This window comes from Nesoenas mayeri, assembly GCF_963082525.1.
Source record: "Nesoenas mayeri genome assembly, chromosome: 1".
In the NCBI taxonomy this organism is placed as follows: domain Eukaryota; kingdom Metazoa; phylum Chordata; class Aves; order Columbiformes; family Columbidae; genus Nesoenas; species Nesoenas mayeri.
In genome coordinates, this window is record NC_137541.1 from 56,851,692 (window position 1) to 56,872,194 (window position 20,503).

The window sequence follows — 20,503 nt, forward strand, 5'->3', positions numbered from 1 at the left end:
GACCGCTCTCCATCATCTTTGCCAAGTCTTGGGAAACGGGAGAGGTGCCCGAGGATTGGAGGAGAGCAAATGTCACTCCAATCTTCAAAAAGGGCAAGAAGGAGGACCCGGGTAACTATAGACCGGTCAGCCTCACCTCTGTCCCTGGGAAAGTAATGGAACAGCTTATCCTTGGTGCCATCTCAAGGCATATCAAGGATAAGAAGGTTATTAGGGGCAGTCAGCATGGCTTTACCAAGGGTAAGTCATGCTTGACCAACCTCATAGCCTTTTATGAGAATGTTACAAGGTGGATGGATGATGGCAGAGCCGTGGATGTGGTCTACCTTGACTTCAGTAAAGCCTTTGACACAGTCTCCCACAGCATCCTAGTTGCTAAGTTGCAGAGGTGTGGTCTAGACAATAGAGTAGTGAGGTGGGTTACAAACTGGCTTAAGGAGAGAAGCCAGAGAGTGGTAGTCAATGGTGCGGAGTCTAGTTGGAGACCAGTATCTAGTGGAGTACCTCAGGGGTCAGTACTGGGGCCAGTATTATTCAATATATTCATTAACGACTTAGACGAGGGAATAGAGTGTACTATCAGCAAGTTTGCTGATGACACTAAGCTGGGAGGAGTGGCTGACACGCCAGAAGGCTGTGCTGCCATCCAGCGAGACCTAGACAGGCTGGAGAGTTGGGCGGGGAATAACCTAATGAAATTTAACAAGGAAAAGTGTAGAGTCCTGCATCTGGGCAGGAACAACCCCAGGTTCCAGTATCGGTTGGGAAATTACATATTAGAGAGCAGTGTAGGGGAAAGGGACCTGGGGATCCTGGTGGACAACAGGATGACCATGAGCCAGCACTGTGCCCTTGTGGCCAGGAAGGCCAATGGCGTCCTGGGATGTATTAGAAGGGGGGTGGTTAGTAGATCAAGAGAGGTCCTCCTTCCCCTCTACTCTGCCCTGGTGAGACCCCATCTGGAATATTGTGTCCAGTTCTGGGCCCCTCAGTTCAAGAAGGACAGGGAACTGCTGGAGAGGGTCCAGCGTAGGGCAACCAAGATGATTAAGGGAGTGGAGCACCTCCCTTATGAGGAAAGGCTGAGGGAGCTGGGTCTCTTTAGTTTGGAGAAGAGGAGACTGAGGGGTGACCTTATTAATGTTTATAAATATATAAAGGGTGAGTGCCACGAGGATGGAGCCAGGCTCTTCTCGTTGGCAAACAATGATAGGACAAGGGGCAATGGGATCAAGCTAGAACACAAGAGGTTCCACTTAAATTTGAGAAAAAACTTCTTCTCAGTAAGGGTGACAGAGCACTGGAACAGGCTGCCCAGGGGGGTTGTGGAGTCTCCTTCTCTGGAGACATTCAAGACCCACCTGGACATGTTCCTGTGCAACCTCACTTAGGCGTTCCTGCTCCAGCAGGGGGATTGGACTAGATGATCTTTTGAGGTCCCTTCCAATCCCGAACATACTGTGATACTGTGAAATGCCTGCAGCCCCCCCTGCACAAGGGCGTGACCCCAGGAATGGACCAGCAGCAGCAGCAGCTGAGTGTCCCCCCAAAATCCCTCTGCTTCCACTTTTGGGGTCACACACCTGGAAAAAAGCCCCACCAGACCCTCCTCCCACACTCCAGGCTTCAGTTTCCCTGCCCTGAGCAGCCCTCGGAGAAATGATGAGTGGCATCACCCTGCTTCTCTCATCACACCCATTATCACCCCGCCCCCCATACTTTCTGACATCAGTTTAGCGGGGGGAAACCAACAGATACAACCGGCCATTTCCTGCATCCTGGAGGGAACCCGAACTCCCCGTGACTTCCTGCTTCCCCAAGACCATGTAACCATCCTCATCCTCCATGTCACGGAAGAACCAGGAAGGCACAGGGCTGGGACATGGAGGGGGGAACAGGAAACCAAACCACTGATGACCACTGTCAAGGTACCACCTGTCAGCAGGGCCAGAGCTTCCTGCCACTATTGCAGCTAAACCGCCCCAAAGTTGCCAGGGAGAGCAGCCCCAACACCTGGTTGAGGCCACAGGGGTGCTTTTCCTCTGGAGAAAGGAAAATCAGGGTACAGGGATGCTGCCTGCAAGGAAAAGGAGAAGTTAGAAAAAAAACTTCTTTCCCCCAAACTTGGTTTAACCCAAATTGGCAATAAAACCTCGACAGACACTCTCTCTCCCACCCCTCCAACAGGGGAGGGAATCAAAAGGAACAGGAGAAACTTGGATTGAGATAAATACTTAAAATAGAACACTAAAATACTTAAAAAATACTTTTAAAAAATACTTTAAAAATACTTTAAATACTTTTAAAATACTTTACAATTACTTATAATACTTTAAAAATACATAAAAATACATAAAAATACTTAAAAACACTTTAAAATTACTTAAATTCTTTAAAAAATATTTAAAATACTTTAAAAATACATAAAAATACTTAAAATATTTTAAAAATTACTTAAAATACTTAAAAATACTTAAAAATACTTGAAATATTTTAAAATACATAAAATACTTAAAATACTTAAAAAATACTTAAAATACTTAAAATACTTAAATAAAAAGATAAATACTTAGCTTAAAAAACTAACAGCACTAATACAACACTAATACATATAAATATAAAACTAGAAGCGGCAACATTGTGGAGTTCCCAGCACAAAGAAGGTCCTTTCTCCCCATCAACTATTTGACATCACAGCTTGGGCCTTGCTGCAGAGATAATGATGGGTCTGGAAACAGTTTGAACTCCAGAGATTATGGTCATTCAGCAAGAAACAAGACCCTCGGCCCTTCAGAGTGATCCTGCAAGAGTAAGCAATGAGACTGTCAGTACCCTTGGGGAAGCAGCTCTCCCCATAAGCGCCTGGAGGGGACAAGGGCTGCCTGCAAGGGACAGTCCCTGTAGCCACGTCCCACCAGGCCCCTGCCTGTTCCACCACAGGACGGTCTCCCCGTGACCCTGGATCGCAATGGGACTCACGTGTGGTTGAAGATGCTGCCGTCCACCCACTCCAGGCGCCCATCCTGTCTGCGCAGACCAACCCAGTAGTCAATGTTGCCCCTGAGGTCTGATAGAAACTCCTGGAGAGGAAAGAGAGAAGCCAACAGTCAGGAGCTGCTGCTCACCCAGAGTCCCTGTCCCAGCCCCACGTGAGGCCCAAGACAGCAGCACCTCCCACCCAACAGCTGCTCCCCCAATCTCCACAGCTTCTGCAAGAGCTCGCCAGCCCGGCCAGACACGCTGGTCCTGCCCTGCTGGAGCTCTGCTGTGCTTGCGGTCCCGCTGAGCTCCATGCGGGAGGACACGCTCCCTGGGCTCCACACTGTACCCTGTGCCTCCCTCCCTCTGAGGCCACAGGCCAGAACTGCATCTCTGTCCCTAGAAGCACCGCCAGCCTCCCAGCACCAGCCCTGAGGTCTGCACCCAACCCAGACCCCTCACATTGCCACAGTAGCCCCTCACTCACCATTTCCCACTCCCTCTCGATCACAGCCAGTGAAGCCCCCAGCGAGGAGCACCGCTCCTGGCTCCACTCCCAGCTCCCCTCCTCTCTCGAGAGGTAGTAGCAGACATTGCGGTACCCAACCCAGTCATCAGGACAGCCCAGCACCGCAGCTGCACTCGCTCCATCTCTTCCTGCTGGAGAAGGAAGGGGAGAAGGTCAGAGGACTCCATTCCACAGGAACCAGGGAACACAGCTCCATGGGGCAGGGAAGGGGGCAGTCCCAAGCTCCCCCCACGGGGATCCCCCATTTGCTGCCAGGGACCCACAGGGAGAGACACCCCAGGGGTTAACAGCCTGCCCCAGGGCACAGCTGGGGGTGTCCCTGCCCCTCCCCAGGACCCCTGGGACAGGGCAGGGGAACAGCCAGCCTGAGGGTCTGACCCCACCAGCCTTGGCCTCACACACCAACGACTGCCCCAGCCTGCAGAGGAAGGGGCCACATCCAGCCTGGCACACACGGCTCTGTGCTGAGGGGCCGCACAGAGGCACCTGCTGCTCTCTTACCTGACAGCACAGCAACAGCCGCTGCCAAAGCCAGGACCAAAGCCACGAGCACAGCCAGCACCACGGAATACACTGGATGGTGTCTGCACCACTTTCCTGGAAGAGGAAAAAGCCACCAGCAGTGAGCAACTGTGCGGTCCCAGATCCACCACCCCCAACCACCCCACACACCTGTCCCCCCCCCCAGTGGACAGTCAGCCACAGGAGAGCTGCCAGAGGCATAGATAATGTGGTGAGGGCTGCTACAGGCTACTTGATAAGGGCCTGTACTCACCCAGAGCCCTGCACGCCCTTCTGCCTGCATTCCCTGGCATCTCTTGGTGAATGGACGCCCCTTCGTCCTGGGGACCCAAGGCCTGCTTCAGTTCTTCCTGGGAGGAAACGTGGTCTTGTGTCCAAGGGGTCATAACGGATGGCAAAACCTGTTTCCAGGCAAGCTTGGACACAGTTCTATGACCACAACCGTTATCCTTGTCTTGGCAGGTTGCAGAGAACACAATGAAGACACAGCAGATCCAGACGTCTAACTCTGCATATCCAGCAGGGCCACCATAGGGCCTTAAATATCAGCCACAGCCAGTCCTGGATGACTCACAGGCTCAGGAAGGTGTTGCCTGCACAACCCCACCCTGTCCCTGCTCTGCCCGTGTCACTGCAGACAGTTCCCAACACCTGGAGATACAAACAGAGAGTCAGTGATCTGAGGGACCAGCCCTTGGCCCCCAGCACCCTCCCCACCACCCTGCACGCACCTGCCCAGACCGGCCACAAGGCACTCGCTGGCCGGGAGCATCCCCCTTCCCACCGCTCACCCTCCCTGTGCCACTCCCGGCAGCAGTGCCCCCGCATGGGAAAGCGGGCTCCAGGGCTGAGCCCTCTTCTGTAATGGTTCACAACACCGACATCACAGCTCCCTCCCTGGCACAGCTGGGAGGACAGCGGCAACGGTGGAGGGGGGCACAAACGTCTGCTCTTCCATCGGCACCAGGGGGAAGAAAACGCCATCCTCCGCGGAGGAAAGAGAGCTCAAAGAGGAGATCGAGCCCGCCAAGGTCCCTTTCCCGCACCAGCCACCACTGCGCCGGGCAGCGCACCGCCCGACCGGCAGCACGGAGGAAAGGGAGGAGAGCACGGAGGAGAAGGAGCGCCAAGAGGAGAGCGAGGCCACCAGAGTCCCTTCCCCGCACCCTCCGGGCAGCGCACCGCCGGGTATTAAGTGATACATTGTTTAGGAGCAGAGTGTTTAGTTTATATTTGAATAGCAATTAATAGATGTATTGTGAGTAAGAAACTAATCAATTACAACTAACTTGATACTAACTTTATGATTATGCAATTATTTCCTAGTATAGATGTCCTGTATGTTAAGAATTTCTAAAAACCGTAACGAATATGTAATTGTTGTGTGAACAGAAGCAACGCAAAAGCATCCAGTTGTTGAAGAACTTATGGACAATGATCCCCAGTGTTCCCCAGTGCCGAAAAAATAAGAACGCCTGCTTAGCAGTATAATTGACTTTGCTGTTTCCTCTCACACTCCAGGCACCAGTTTCCTGCCTTGAGCAGCTCTCGGAGAAACAATGAATTCCATCACTCTCCTTCTCCCGTGACACCTAATTATCACACAGCCCCCCTACTTCCTCTGCCCGAAGTCGCGCAGCCGCCAGGCAGCACCAGCGGGAGGAAACGCCACCGCTCACGGAGTAAAGAGAGGGCCAAGAGGACAGAGAGCCCGTCAAGGTCCCTTCCCCGCACCGCCCGACCGGCAGCACGGAGGAAAGGGAGGAAAGCACCATGCCCGACCCGCCCCGGCCCCTCGTTGCCTCTCCCTACCAGGCTGCACGCACCTGCCCAGACTGGTCACAAGGCACTCGCTGGCCGGGAGCATCCCCCTTCCCACCGCTCACCCTCCCTGTGCCACTCCCGGCAGCAGTGCCTCCGCATGGGAAAGCGGGCTCCAGGGCTGAGCCCTCTTCTGTAATGGGTCACAACACCGACTGGCTCACCACAGCTCCCTTCTTGGCACAGCTGGGACAACAGCGGCAACGGGGCGGCGGGGGGGGGGGGCGGGGCACAAACATCCGTTCCTCCATCGGCACCGGGGGAAGAAAACGCCGTTCCCCACGGAGGAAAGGCAGCGCCAAGAGGAGAGCGAGCCCGCCAGGGTCCCTTCCCCGCACGCCCATCACAGCGCCGGGCAGCGCCCCGCCTGACCGGCAGCACGGAGGAGAAGGAGCGCCAAGCACCGCGCCCGACCCGCCCCGGCCTCTCCTCGCCCCGACAGCACCGGCCTCGTGCCGCAGTGACCGACCAAACCCGAGTAGCACCTACCGGAGATGCGCACCCGCGTTCCGCTTCTGCACACACAACAACCCGCTGCACAGACACCACGCAACTCAGCGGATTTTACGCTGTTCCCGCACCTATAAAGACTCGCACAGCCCGCCCAGCGCTCCGGCCAATCAGCGTGAAGCAGCACGACACTTAAAGGATCCACCTGTGCAGCTACGTGTCCCCACCTGCTGGGCAGCAGGTGAGTTCACAGGGAACTCAGAGGAGTTGGGTTCCCACTGTGCACACTGAAGTGTGCACGTCCACTCGGTCTCCAGGTAAAGTGGAGGTTCTTTTGCGCCATGGTGGTGAGTTCTTGCTGATTGCATCATGCAATAGGATTAATAGGATTGTATCATGCAAGTAGGTTGTATCTACTCGCCAAAAATCTTCCAGGACGAATCAATTCAGTTAATTCAGACTGGGGTGGAGGGGAGGGGTGTGTATCCATCAGGTCTTCTGATATGCCTTTGAAATGCTGCTGGCCTTGTTGAGAATTAATTACAGCAAGGTGGAGCCCAGGCACATTGGGATCAACAGGCAAGCTGGGACAATATACATAAATAGGGTGACTTTGCCAGGTAATTCTTTGTGGGGGTGTTATTCGTAAGTAAGGGTGTTGTGGTAGCTAAATCCTTACAGGGTGCCGAAAAAATGCTGTAAAAAACCATTTGAGAGTGCCAGCTTGCCTGACGTAAACTCACACACAGGAAAAACTTTATTTTCCAACCTGTCTCCTTGGCACGGCTCCAATGTGCATTGTGTTGACAGGGTTGGACAGTTTCCACACTGGATCTAGAAATGTGAACCATCTCAGCAACATCCCCCAGTCTCTGCCTGTGCTGAGAACAGGATTCTACTGATCCACCCACTTTCTGGCTGGATGGCTGGAGGGTGGTTCCCTGGTGAGAGTTAAACTCAGCTTTGCCAGGCAGTCCTCAGGGAGGACGGGCAGCCCAGGTGAAGCAGCAATGGGTGTCTCGGGGCAGGGGGGACAGCGTGGCACACCGTGCCTGCTCTGGACCTCCAAAGAGGGCTGCGTCCCCTCTACCCTGCCCAGGCACCACAGTCCATCACGAAGGGGTTTGAGAGTGGGAGTGTGGAGCAGGCACCGATTTTCTGTCCTGAGTACCGAACTGGAGGGTGACAAATTCCCTTAGTCACCAACAACCTGGCAACCTGGGCCAGTATTCTACCACCCTCCTTGTAAAAAAAATATTCCTCATGTCTAGAATACACTTGTATATACTCTGGCACATGGCAGCTTTTGCAGCTCTATCTGCTGATTACTCCTTTAAGTTTTGCTGGATCCTTTGGTATGAGCTGGACAGTGTACTACAGCAATTTCCCTTGAAGGCTGAATAGCTTCACACAACATTCGATTTTCAGCCTCATTAAAAATATTTTTTCTTCCCTGAAGTAAGGAATCTTTGTTCTTTCTATAGCGTACCTGTTGCATGACGCACTCTGAAGGCATCATGACTTTGCACAAGAAGCACAATCATTTCCCAGTCTCTTGACATTAATTCCATGCAACGTGATTCCATGCAATCTGATTTTAATAATCATCTGAGCGACCAGTTCAAAAAGGCCTAGGGCTGTCTTCTTTGACTTGCCTGGCAAAAAGACCTGTTGGAACGATCAAGGACTCAGCATTCCGATTCAGTGTGAATCACGCAAAGCCATTTATTACATTTAGTATCTAAAGTACTATGAATGGATTCCGAATGATCATAGAAGGTAATACAACACATTCTCTCAAAGTCTTTACAGCCATGACCTGGTGTTAAAAGATCTATAACACTGTGATTTTGTAGAGTAGCCTGCCTAATACCATCAACATCTACTATTAATTGAATTAACATCTCAGAAGTTAGATTAACCTATTGAAGAGACCAACAGCTTAACTTTGATATGTCTCCTAAAGCTTTACCAGCTGCTAGATCAAGGAGAAAGAGTGTAATAGATCCTATGGTAGGAATGTCTCATAATTGTACCTCATCTTTGTATTAATTTTCTAAAAGTAATATTGCCCTTTTGACTCTCCTGCTGTTTGCTCAAATTGCCATTCTCCACAGAAGGTACACCACCTGCTTGCTAACAGGCTTCTAGATCACCAGGTCTGTGAGCATCTATAACACTGAATGGGGATTCATGGTTTACATCTGAAACAGTCCTCACAACTTATCTCCCTCCTGTCCATCTGCATCTGTTGAATCTTTGTTGTCTTTGTTCAGCCAAGGCTTGACCCATTTTGCGGGAATCCACTTTGATCCTTGGCCTTTAATGACGCAAGCATAACCTTTCTTGATCAGAGTAACAATCGGTGTATCAGCCTGTTAGCATTCTCACCATACTGTCCCACAATAGCCACAGGTTGTTTCTATGTAGTAGCTATAAGCAGACAAATCTGCAAGTCCAATCGAATGCTTGTAAGCTTGTCATAAATTTTTTCATCCAAGTTTCTAACTCCATTTTGGCTGTCCTGTTTATTGGATATTGTTTTCCCTTACTGGATCAAAGTCCTATTACAGTTCTATCAGTGTAGTGTTTGCTTTATCGAAACATTGGCTGTTAATACTAGTGGAAATACAGCATTCAAAAGTTCCTTGGCGATTCCTCACTTGCACAAGCAGGTCTGCACCATCCAAGCAGCTTCTTGTAGGACATGCAACTAAACAGAATTCTCAGAAAACATAATTTGAGCTTACAATTTACTTAACAAATCCTGACCCAGGAGAGGTATAGGGCTTTCTGGCAAATACAAGAATTCATATGGTAAAACTTTGTTCCCAATTTGGCATTCCATTGGTCCCAAAAAGTGGCCTTTCTTTCATTCATGACCTCAAAAACTAGCACGGTGAATTTACTAAGGAGTCTCTTACAACCAGTTACCACACAATAAGTCTATTAAAAAGAATCTTTTTTTTGTTTAATTTCCCTGCTTCATTTGAAATATGGATCCGCTGGCAATGCCTCTAAATTTCACCCTCAGAGTCCTTCATGCAGTGTTACAGTTCTTTAGCAGTAACCTTGCTCGGGACGGGGGGGGAGGCAGGGGGGAATTAAACTTCCCTCTCGCCCCCATCTGAGATGGCAAGATCTCATGAAAACAAATCAGTTTGAACTCCACATCAACCCAACCTGGCTCCACTCCACACCCACATTAGTTCCAGTCTGACCCAGAGAAGCACTGAGCACTCTGACCACTGTGAAAAGACCGACTGCAGCAAGGAGGTAAAATGGTGAGCTCTCTCCCCACATGTGCCGGAACCTAAGAAACAAGACTGAAGCAAAAACAAACACCAACAACCCCTGATTCAAAGCCAAGAAGCCACGCAGTGCCACAACAAGGATGGATGACAACACTTCATGAAAAAAAGACAGAGTGAGGGGAATAAAGCCCCCATTTCTCTGCTTAGCAGCGGGCAACCAGGTTGTCAAGGGTTAAGATTGCTGGGTGACAACAAAATTCTGGCAGATGTATTGTTAACTCACTCTCCCCCCCCACTTCCCCTTTTTTGCCCCTCCCTCTCCCCACTTCCCACTCAGGGCAGGCGATCGATCGGGAGGGAAAGAAGGACAGAGAGAAGAGAGTTGGAAGAATTAAAAGTGTTTTACTAATGCTACTAATAAGAATAGAGAAAATAATACAAAATATACAAACCCATCTTGAAAGTCTCAGCAACTGCAGAGCCGGCACCCAAAGTCCTGGATTGGACTCTGCAGCCAACCGGAGCTGGATTCAGTCTGTCACTGGCCTCAGTTCGCAGGGATGACTAGCAAGGTCCTCTCCTAATGTCAGCCATAAACAGAAGGGAAAAAGAGCAAAGGCAAAAGGGACGAGGTCCTCGTGATCTCCCACTTTTATATGAAGCATTCATGTGAATGGAATGTTATACACAGTTGGTCAGTTTCTTGGTCACCGGTTTCTCGTTGCCCCTCTTGCGAGATGTCCATTTGTGCTTATCAATAGGTTTGCATTCCATTGCTAGGTTTTCCAAAACATGTGTCTGGTTCTCCAGGAAAAGGCAGCTAATATGAAGGCTTTAGCTGACAGGCAAAATCACTAAAAGAGAACCTTGTTTTTAACAAAACCAGGACACAGGCTTTTCCTTTTTTCTCTTCTTGCTGCAGTTCAGATGTAGCCGAGGCCACGCAGGTGGTGTGATCGCTGGTATGAGGTGGGAGGCTCTGGCAAACTCCTCAGTTACAATGAGCTGAGTTTATCTTGCAGCTTCACACAGGCCTGAAATGTATATTCAAACTGTACAACACAGGCCAGGGGTATTTTGCTTTTTTCTTTGCCCATTTCATTCCAACCATAATACACTTCCTATGCAATTCCAAGTAGCTCAGCAATAGTTATATTCCTTAGCTTCATTTACCTTTTAAAATTTACAGATGTCAAAAACCAGCATATTAAACATCAGTCCATTATTCCATTTTCCTAGATCCAAATCAGTTCATATTCTAGCAACTTTTAAATACAACCTCATACAATGCCAAGTTCACATCCATCATAGCATTTAGGGTTTGTTTTGTTTCTCTTTTTGTTTGGTTTGGTTGTTTGGGGTTTTTTTGTTGTTGTTGTTTGTTGTGTTTGATGTTTTTGTTTTTTTCCCCAATGTGCATCAGAGTTTAACAATTTAAATTCTTTTCTGGTGTCACAATTAGCAAATTAACTTACAGTACCATACTTCGCCCAGTTTTTTCCACAGTTCTACACAACAACATTAATTGCAATACAGCACTAAAACCCAGAATTCCACATTTAAGCCACATTTGAATACAGTATCGTTTCAAGATTTCTTTTTTTCAGAATATTTCCCCAAAATTACTCTAACATGTAAGGATACATCCTAAGGGGGAGCAGGGTGGTATTTTAGCAGCGGAACTGGTTCCCATTTTGTAACTATCTCCCCAAACAAAATTATTTTGGAACTAAATATACATATATATATATATATATATGCAAACTAAAATACTGAGCTCAGATATGAAAACCAAACACCAAGTTCAAATCTGCAGATAGATCACAGTTACACTTATTCAAGGCAATTTCTCGATTGTTGCATTGCACCTTTGGGCCGCTCACTGCTCAGCCAGGCAGAGGTACCGCTGGGTCTCCCTGACAAAACAGGTCAGTGTGCGCTGGAGCCCAATCGGCATCTGCCCCCCCCGCCACTGCAGCAAGCTGGGCTGGGCAAGGCTTTTATCAGCATCTCATCTGGTGCGCTACAACTGTTATCCCAAAACCAGGATTCTTTACCTATCGTGCAAACAAATGAGCCAAGTTTAATACACCAAGATGAGACACAGCCTATCACAGAGTTGCGAAATCTGAATGCTGGAATAAAGCTAGCATGCTGGAAAGAAAAATAACAGCTGCTACACACAGAATTTTACCATCACATTCACACAGTAAAGAACCAAATCACTCATGATCTTCTGTATTATCACAAAATGCATATTTTGAGTCGATGGATTCTCATTATTTAACAGCCTGTGAACTCACCGTACCACACAAAGACATACTAAAACTGCAACATGCTTAAACAGATATACCCACAAAGAAAACAGGTTAATGAGGAAAGCATCTTGCAGACTTCAGCAAGTTTACTGGGACCTGTGTGTTACCAGTTAATTCTCTCTCAGCTTGTTGAACTTCAAACTGTTCCACTCGTCAAACTGTCTTTAACTATCTAATGATATCTTGTAGAGATTTATTTGTCCTGCTCTGCTCGCCTTAAAAACAACGATAATTGCAACAAAGTATTAGACTTCAAGGTTCTATCCTCCAGTCACTTCTCCCATTCATCTAACTTACACAGCAGCCACCATTGACTATAATGTTTCAAATGATCTTCCTTCCTCATATTTCCAAGTGCTTTCCGATGTTTTAAAACACCTCCCAATACTGATTACTTAGGAACACGACTGAAAACAGTCATTTCCGACCCCATCTCGTAAGTAAAAACCATGAGAAGAGTGGGGGGAAGCACAGGGCTGCTTGCAGCGCTGTGAATGGGAAAAGTGGGGAGAAGGTTTTATGGCACACTTATACCACAAAGAAACAATTCTGACAACAACCAGTAAAACAATTAACTCACATTCCTGACAAGCTGCTTGATTTTCAGAGACGCAATACACAGAAGCACATAATATCTACCGTAAAACTCGCAGATAACAGATTGATAGCAAACATTAGCATTCTCTACTGCTAATTTCAACACTAGTGTTTCCTTAGCTTCTAAGTTTTCAACCTGCTTATTGACGGCCTCTTGAAGATGGTCAATAAACTGCGTGTAATTCTCATTGGGGCCCTGATTAATAGTTGTAAATTATTTGCTGGTTTGTCAATTTCAGGCACCTTTATCACAGCTTGATATGCAAGGTCTGCTGACTGCCTCAGGATTTCAGAAACTAATCTTGCCTGTAATTGTGGTGTGCCAATTAGTGTCTCTTCCAGGAGTTGGGGGATACCTGCCCCTTTCAACGAATCCCCATAATTTCATCCTAAATGCTCTACAGCTGTTACATTGCACAGGTCTAATTTTGCTTTGAGTCTTTCATGGTTTTTATCCGATCTCGGGGCAACACGTACACATACTCCTTTTCCTTTTAACTTTTCAAGAAAATGCTGCAGATCCTCATCTGAGCCATCAGATAACACGGACTTGAACGCTGCTGGAGAATCATTAGTAACAGGGGGGTTCGGAACAGTGCACTCTTTTTTTCCCCAAGTCTAGCCCAGGAAAGCCACCCCCCTCCGCTGTCTCTGCCTGTTCCCATTGCTCTTTTAATCCTCTCAAAGTCTTTGGATCTTTGGGTTGTGCTTTGCCCCACAGTAACACAGTCCTTTGTTAAGTCAGTTCCAGAAGGCTAATACCCCACTTCTTCAGAAGCAATTTCCATGTAGACAATATTAGCACCCCCTTCTTTAGATAAGTTCCACCCCCGTCGTTTTCTGGTAGCTCACCAACTCTTGGCATGGTGTTTTTTCAAGGATCCGGATCTTCGGCAGCTCCCCCCTGCTGCTCTGTCAGCTGTACCGGGCTCCATCTCCACAGCTCCTCTTCGGCTGTCACAGCTTCACCGCTGTCTCTTCTTCATGCGAGATCCTTCTTCATACAGGACCACATTGGGGTCACCATATGTCGTGGTTGAGATGCCATTTATTGCCACAAGTGCATTTTTATACAGTTTTACCAATTCATGTGTCTCTTCGCTATTGGTTACAAGTTACAGCAGTAACACCTCCTTGGCTAATTTTGCTATCATCACTGTTACTCTTCTACTCCCTTCTCTCTCACGGGTACACCTTAATATCTCCGGATACTCCTTTACTCCCATCTTCCTCATGGGTAAACCTTAATATGCCCAAGGCTGATCTCTGTTCCCATACCCTCCGTCAGGGAATCCATGGACCCACTGTAGTTTCCCACACCTCTGAAATAAATAACTTATGCTTTTTCTATGGATAAACAACGTTTAATCCAATTCCTTAATTGTATTATTTAAAAATGTGTTCATTAGAACATAAGCAAAACAGTGCTGGGTGCGCAGGGGATTCACTCTGCCCAACACGCACCCTTTTAACAATAAGAAGTGTGCTTAAATACAGTATGGTATTACATATTCATAATGACCCCAGGGACGCCTATACATATTCATCACCTTCCCCGCTTTTTATTAAAATGAGTCTCAGATAACCCTTTACATATTCCCCTCCTTGACCCTCCCCTGTTGTGCCTGCGCAATGTCACTTGGTGAATTTGAGGAAGGGTCTTTAGGGGTCTTTGGATGAAGGCTCCTTCAGCTTCGTCACAGTGGACTTTTTACCTTTGGCTCATTAGGAGGAACTGGCTGGAACCCAAGCTACCAAAGCGACTGAAACCAGACAGGTACCCTTTTTGCTGTAAATCTTGGCTATCTTGTCTCAAGGTTGCAGCTGGTGCTGTAAAACTTCTTATCTCGGCATTTAATGAAGTCCTGCTTTTTTTAGCACAATTAGTTACATACAGCTCTAAACTAGATCTTAATTATGTGGTTTAAAATTTTAACTTGTTAGTAGGCCCTTACTATATAGTTGCTTAACCCTTAAAATGTTAGTTCCCTCCATCACTATAACTACCTAAACAAGTTTCATAACTTTTTACATAGAACTTAACCACCTTTCCCTTTTCCAAATCAGCGTCCCTGCCTCATTTGGTTATACCTTTAAACATTAAACATCTTAGCACGAATCACAACTGCATTTTTCACACCTCCATGTCACAGAAGAATCGGGAAGGCACAGGGCTGGGGACATGGAGGGGGGAAACAGGAAACCAAACCACTGATGACCACGCAGGGCTTCTGCTGTCAAGGTATGACCTGTCAGCAGGGCCAGAGCTTCCTGCCACTATTGCAGCTAAACAGCCCCAAAATTGCCAGGGAGAGCAGCCCCAACACCTGGTCAAGGCCACAGGGGTGCTTTTCCTCTGGAGAAAGGAAAATCAGGGTACAGGGATGCTGCCTGCAAGGAAAACGAGACTCCGCTTGCCTTGCCGCAACATGTGTGAGTAAAATTAACCCTGGCAGGATTGCGAGCGTATCTACGTTCCATACACATTTGCATGTGTATTGATACTTTCCGTGCACATTTGCAGGCGTAATTTCCGTGCTCAATACGAGCACGTGTACAAATTATTTCCTCGCACAATCGCGAGTGTATTTTCCTCCCGTGCTTCCACATAAGCACGTGTAAGATTCCCTGCAGGATTCTGAGTGTATTATCAATTTACCCTCGCAGGATTGCGACTGTACGCTTTCTTTACTCAATACGTATATTCCCTTAAAATAATCCCACACCATGCCCAGGCAAGTGTGTACTCTTCCTGGACTCAGGGATGGCTCCGGCATTGTTTTGGGTGAAGCCACGTGCATGCACACTGCAGACCTCCTGTTATATTTGTTGCTGTCCATTAGTAATTTTCCTCAACTGATATCCGAACCTGTATTCAAGTCACTTTTGGAGTGCTAAAACCCTGTTTATCACCGGTTTAATAAAAGTTGTTTTGGACTCTGTTGTCCCTTAAACGAACCTCAGGGTGCCTCCGTGACACCATGTTTTAAGAAAAAAATGAGTAGAAAAATAGCAACAAGGTGTGTCCTGGTCATGTGTGCCCCATAGAGTCCACTTCACACTCTGGCAAAGGGCCAGGGACCTCAGCCAGGCTCTCCGTACCCATCTCATCTGGCAGCAGCACCTTCAGCTTCGTCACCATGGCTCAAAAGCAGATAGAGGTGAATTGTTAGAAAAGCAAGATGAGCACTGGGGTGTTCCCAGGAGAAAGAAACCAGTTCTGTGCTTGAGATCTCAGTTCACACAGTCAGTGTCCCTGATGCCTTCCACACCTGCAGGTTGCTCAGAGAAATGGCAGTGAGAGGTTCCTGAGAGCAGCAGCACCACAGACCTGCAGCTGAGAAGGCAATTCCCAAACTTTTCTGTGCTACGAGAAATGGCAAAGTTGTGGAGTTCCCAGCACGAAGAAGGTCCTTTCTCCCCATTAACTATTTGACATCACAGCTTGGGCCTTGCTGCAGAGATAATGATGGGTCTGGAAACAGTTTGAACTCCAGAGATTATGGTCATTCAGCAAGAAACAAGACCCTCGGCCCTTCAGAGTGATCCTGCAAGAGTAAGCAATGACACTGTCAGTACCCTTGGGGAAGCAGCTCTCCCCATAAGCGCCTGGAGGGGACAAGGGCTGCCTGCAAGGGACAGTCCCTGTAGCCATGTCCCACCAGGCCCCTGCCCGTCCCACCACATGACGGTCTCCCCGTGACCCTGGATCACAACAGGACTCACATGTGGTTGAAGCTGCTGCCGTCCACCCACTCCAGGCGCCCATCGTGTCTGCGCAGCCCAACCCAGTAGTCAATGTTGCCCCTGAGGTCTGATAGAAACTCCTGGAGAGGAAAGAGAGAAGCCAACAGTCAGGAGCTGCTGCTCACCCAGAGTCCCTGTCCCAGCCCCATGTGAGGCCTAAGACAGCAGCACCTCCCACCCAACAGCTGCTCCACCAAGCTCCACAGCTTCTGCAAGAGCTCCCCAGCCCGGCCAGACACGCTGGTCCTGCCCTGCTGGAGCTCTGCTGTGCTTGCGGTCCCGCTGAGCTCCATGCGGGAGGACACGCTCCCTGGGCTCCACACTGTACCCTGTGCCTCCCTCCCTCTGAGGCCACAGGCCAGAACTGCATCTCTGTCCCTAGAAGCACCGCCAGCCTCCCAGCACCAGCCCTGAGGTCTGCACCCCACCCAGACCCCCCACATTGCCACAGTAGCCCCTCACTCACCATTTCCCACTCCCTCTCGATCACAGCCAGTGAAGCCCCCAGCGAGGAGCACCGCTCCTGGCTCCACTCCCAGCTCCCCTCCTCTCTCGAGAGGTAGTAGCAGACATTGCGGTACCCAACCCAGTCATCAGGACAGCCCAGCACCGCAGCTGCACTCGCTCCATCTCTTCCTGCTGGAGAGGGAAGGAGAGAAGGTCAGAGGACTCCGTTCCACAGGAACCAGGGAACACAGCTCCATGGGGCAGGGAAGGGGGTAGTTCCAAACTCCCCCCACAGGGATCCCACATTTGCTGCCAGGGACCCACAGGGAGAGACACCCCAGGGGTTAACAGCCTGCCCCAGGGCACAGCTGGGGGTGTCCCTGCCCCTCCCCAGGACCCCTGGGACAGGGCAGGGGAACAGCCAGCCTGACGATCTGACCCCACCAGCCTTGGCCTCACACACCAGCGCCTGCCCCAGCCCGCAGAGGAAGGGGCCACATCCAGCCTGGCACACACGGCTCTGTGCTGAGGGGCTGCACAGAGGCACCTGCTGCTCTCTTACCTGACAGCACAGCAACAGCCGCTGCCAAAGCCAGGACCAAAGCCACGAGCACAGCCAGCACCATGACATACACTGGATGGTGTCTGCACCACTTTCCTGGAAGAGGAAAAAGCCACCAGTAGTGAGCAACTGTGCGGTCCCAGATCCACCACCCCCAACACCTGCTGCCTAGGAAGGCAGAAGGGACCCCCCCCAGTGGACAGTCAGCCACAGGAGAGCTGCCAGAGGCATAGATAATGTGGTGAGGGCTGCTACAGGCTACTTGATAAGGGCCTGTACTCACCCAGATCCCTGCACGCCCTTCTGCCTGCATTCCCTGGCATCTCTTGGTGAATGGACGCCCCTTCGTCCTGGGGACCCAAGGCCTGCTTCAGTTCTTCCTGGGAGGAAACATGGTCTTGTGTCCAAGGGGTCATAACTGATGGCAAAACCTGTTTCCAGGCAAGCTTGGACACAGTTCTATGACCACAACTGTTATCCTTGTCTTGGCAGATTGCAGAGAACACAATGAAGACACAGCAGATCCAGATGTCTAACTCTGCATATCCAGCAGGGGCGCCCTAGGGCCTCAAATATCAGCCACAGCCAGTCCTGGATGACTCACAGGCTCAGGAAGGTGTTGCCTGCACAACCCCACCCTGTCCCTGCTCTGCCTGTGCCACTGCAGACAATTCCCAACACCTGGAGATACAAACAGAGAGTCAGTGATCTGAGCGACCAGCCCTTGGCCCCCAGCATCCTCCCCACCACCCTGCACGCACCCTGCCCAGACCGGCCACAAGGCACTCGCTGGCCGGGAGCATCCCCTTCCCACCGCTCACCCTCCCTGTGCCACCCCCGGCAGCAGTGCCCCCGCATGGGAAAGCGGGCTCCAGGGCTGAGCCCTCTTCTGTAATGGTTCACAACACCGACATCACAGCTCCCTCCCTGGCACAGCTGGGAGGACAGCGGCAACGCGGGGGTGGGGGGGGGGGGGCACAAACATCCGCTCCTCCATCGGCACCAGGGGGAAGAAAACACCATCCTCCGCGAAGGAAAGGGAGCTCAAAGAGGAGAGCGAGCCCGCCAAGGTCCCTTTCCCGCACCGGCCACCACTGCGCCGGGCAGCGCACCGCCCGACCGGCAGCACGGAGGAAAGGGAGGAGAGCACGGAGGAGAAGGAGCGCCAAGAGGAGAGCGAGGCCACCAGAGTCCCTTCCCCGCACCCTCCGGGCAGCGCACCGCCGGGTATTAAGTGATACATTGTTTAGGAGCACAGTGTTTAGTTTATATTTGAGTAGCAATTAATAGATGTATTGTGAGTAAGAAACTAATCAATTACAACTAACTTGATACTAACTTTATGATTATGCAATTATTTCCTAGTATAGATGTCCTGTATGTTAAGAATTTCTAAAAACCGTAACGAATATGTAATTGTTGTGTGAACAGAAGCAACGCAAGAGCATCCAGTTGTTGAAGAACTTATGGAGAATGATCCCCAAAGTTCCCCAGTGCCGAAAAAATAAGAACGCCTGCTTAGTAGTATAATTGACTTTGCTGTTTCTTCTAACACTCCAGGCACCGGTTTCCTGCCTTGAGCAGCTCTCGGAGAAACAATGAATTGCATCACTCTCCTTCTCCCGTGACACCTAATTATCACACAGCCCCCCTACTTCCTCTGTCCGAAGTCGCGTAGCTGCCAGGCAGCACCAGCGGGAGGAAAACGCCACCGCTCACGGAGAAAAGAGAGGGCCAAGAGCAGAGAGAGCCCGTCAAGGTCCCTTCCCCGCACCGCCCGACCGACAGCACAGAGAAAACGGAGGAAAGCACCATGCCCGACCCGCCCCGGCCCCTCGTCGCCTCTCCCCACCACGATGCACGCACCTGCCCAGACTGGTCACAAGGCACTCGCTGGCCGGGAGCATCCCCCTTCCCACCGCTCACCCTCCCTGTGCCACCCCCGGCAGCAGTGCCTCCGCATGGGAAAACGGGCTCCAGCGCTGAGCCCTCTTCTGTAATGGGTCACAACACCGACTGGCTCACCACAGCTCCCTTCTTGGCACAGCTGGGAGAACAGCGGCAACGGGGCGGCGGCGGGGGGGGGGGGGGGGGGGAGGTGGGAGGGTCGGGACACAAACAGCCGCTCCTCCATCGGCACCGGGGGAAGAAAACGCCGTTCCCCACGGAGGAAAGGCAGCGCCAAGAGGAGAGCGAGCCCGCCAGGGTCCCTTCCCCGCACGCCCATCACAGCGCCGGGCAGCGCCCCGCCCGACCGGCAGCACGGAGGAGAAGGAGCGCCAAGCACCGCGCCCGACCCGCCCCGGCCTCTCCTCGCCCCGACAGCACCGGCCTCGCGCCGCAGTGACCGACCAAACCCGAGTAGCACCTACCGGAGATGCGCACCCGCGTTCCGCTTCTGTATACACACCAACGCGCTCCACAGACACCACGCGACTCAGCGGATTTTACGCTGTTCCCGCACCTATATAGACTCGCACAGCCCGCCCAGCGCGCCGGCCAATCAGCGTGAAGCAGCACGACACTTAAAGGATCCACCTGTGCAGCTACGTGTCCCCACCTGCTGGGCAGCAGGTGAGTTCACAGGGAACTCAGAGGAGTTGGGTTCCCACTGTGCACACTGAAGTGTGCACGTTCACTCGGTCTCCAGGTAAAGAGGAGGTTCTTTTGTGCCATGGTGGTGAGTTCTTGCTGATTGCATCATGCAATAGGATTAATAGGATTGTATCATGCAAGTAGGTTGTATCTACTCGCCAAAAATCTTCCTGGAGGAATCAATTCAGTTAATTCAGACTGGGGTGGAGGGGAGGGGTGTGTATCCATCAGGTCTTCTGATATGCCTTTGAAATGCTGCTGGCCTTGTTGAGAATTAATTACAGCAAGGTGGAGCCCAGGCACATTGGGATCAACAGGCAAGCTGTGACAATATACATAAATAGGGTGACTTTGCTAGGTAATTCTTTTTGGGGGTGTTATTTGTAAGTAACGCTGTTGTGGTAGCTAATTCCTTACAGGGTGCCGAAAAAATGCTGTAAAAACCAATTTGAGAGTGCCAGCTTGCCTGACACAAACTCACACACAGGAAAAACTTTATTTTCCAACCTCTCTCCTTGGCACGGCTCCAATGTGCATTGTGTTGACAGGGTTGGACAGTTTCCACACTGGATCTAGAAATGTGAACTATCTCAGCAACATCCCCCAGTCTCTGCCTGTGCTGAGAGCAGGATTCTACTGATCCACCCACTTTCTGGCTGGATGGCTGGAGGGTGGTTCCCTG

General features: G+C 50.3%; 1 protein-coding gene across 1 annotated transcript; it reads right to left on the bottom strand.

Moving 5' to 3' along the window:
* Positions 1 to 2,677: 2,677 nt before the first annotated feature.
* On the bottom strand, positions 2,678 to 15,612 carry LOC308037234 (C-type lectin domain family 2 member B-like; the record flags this gene model as incomplete). Its single annotated transcript, XM_080338869.1, has 5 exons — positions 2,678 to 2,801; positions 2,980 to 3,080; positions 3,467 to 3,639; positions 4,010 to 4,105; positions 15,573 to 15,612. 5 exons carry the CDS (start codon positions 15,610 to 15,612, stop codon positions 2,678 to 2,680), a joined length of 534 nt encoding a protein of 177 aa, XP_080194995.1.
* Between the last annotated feature and the right edge of the window lie 4,891 nt (positions 15,613 to 20,503).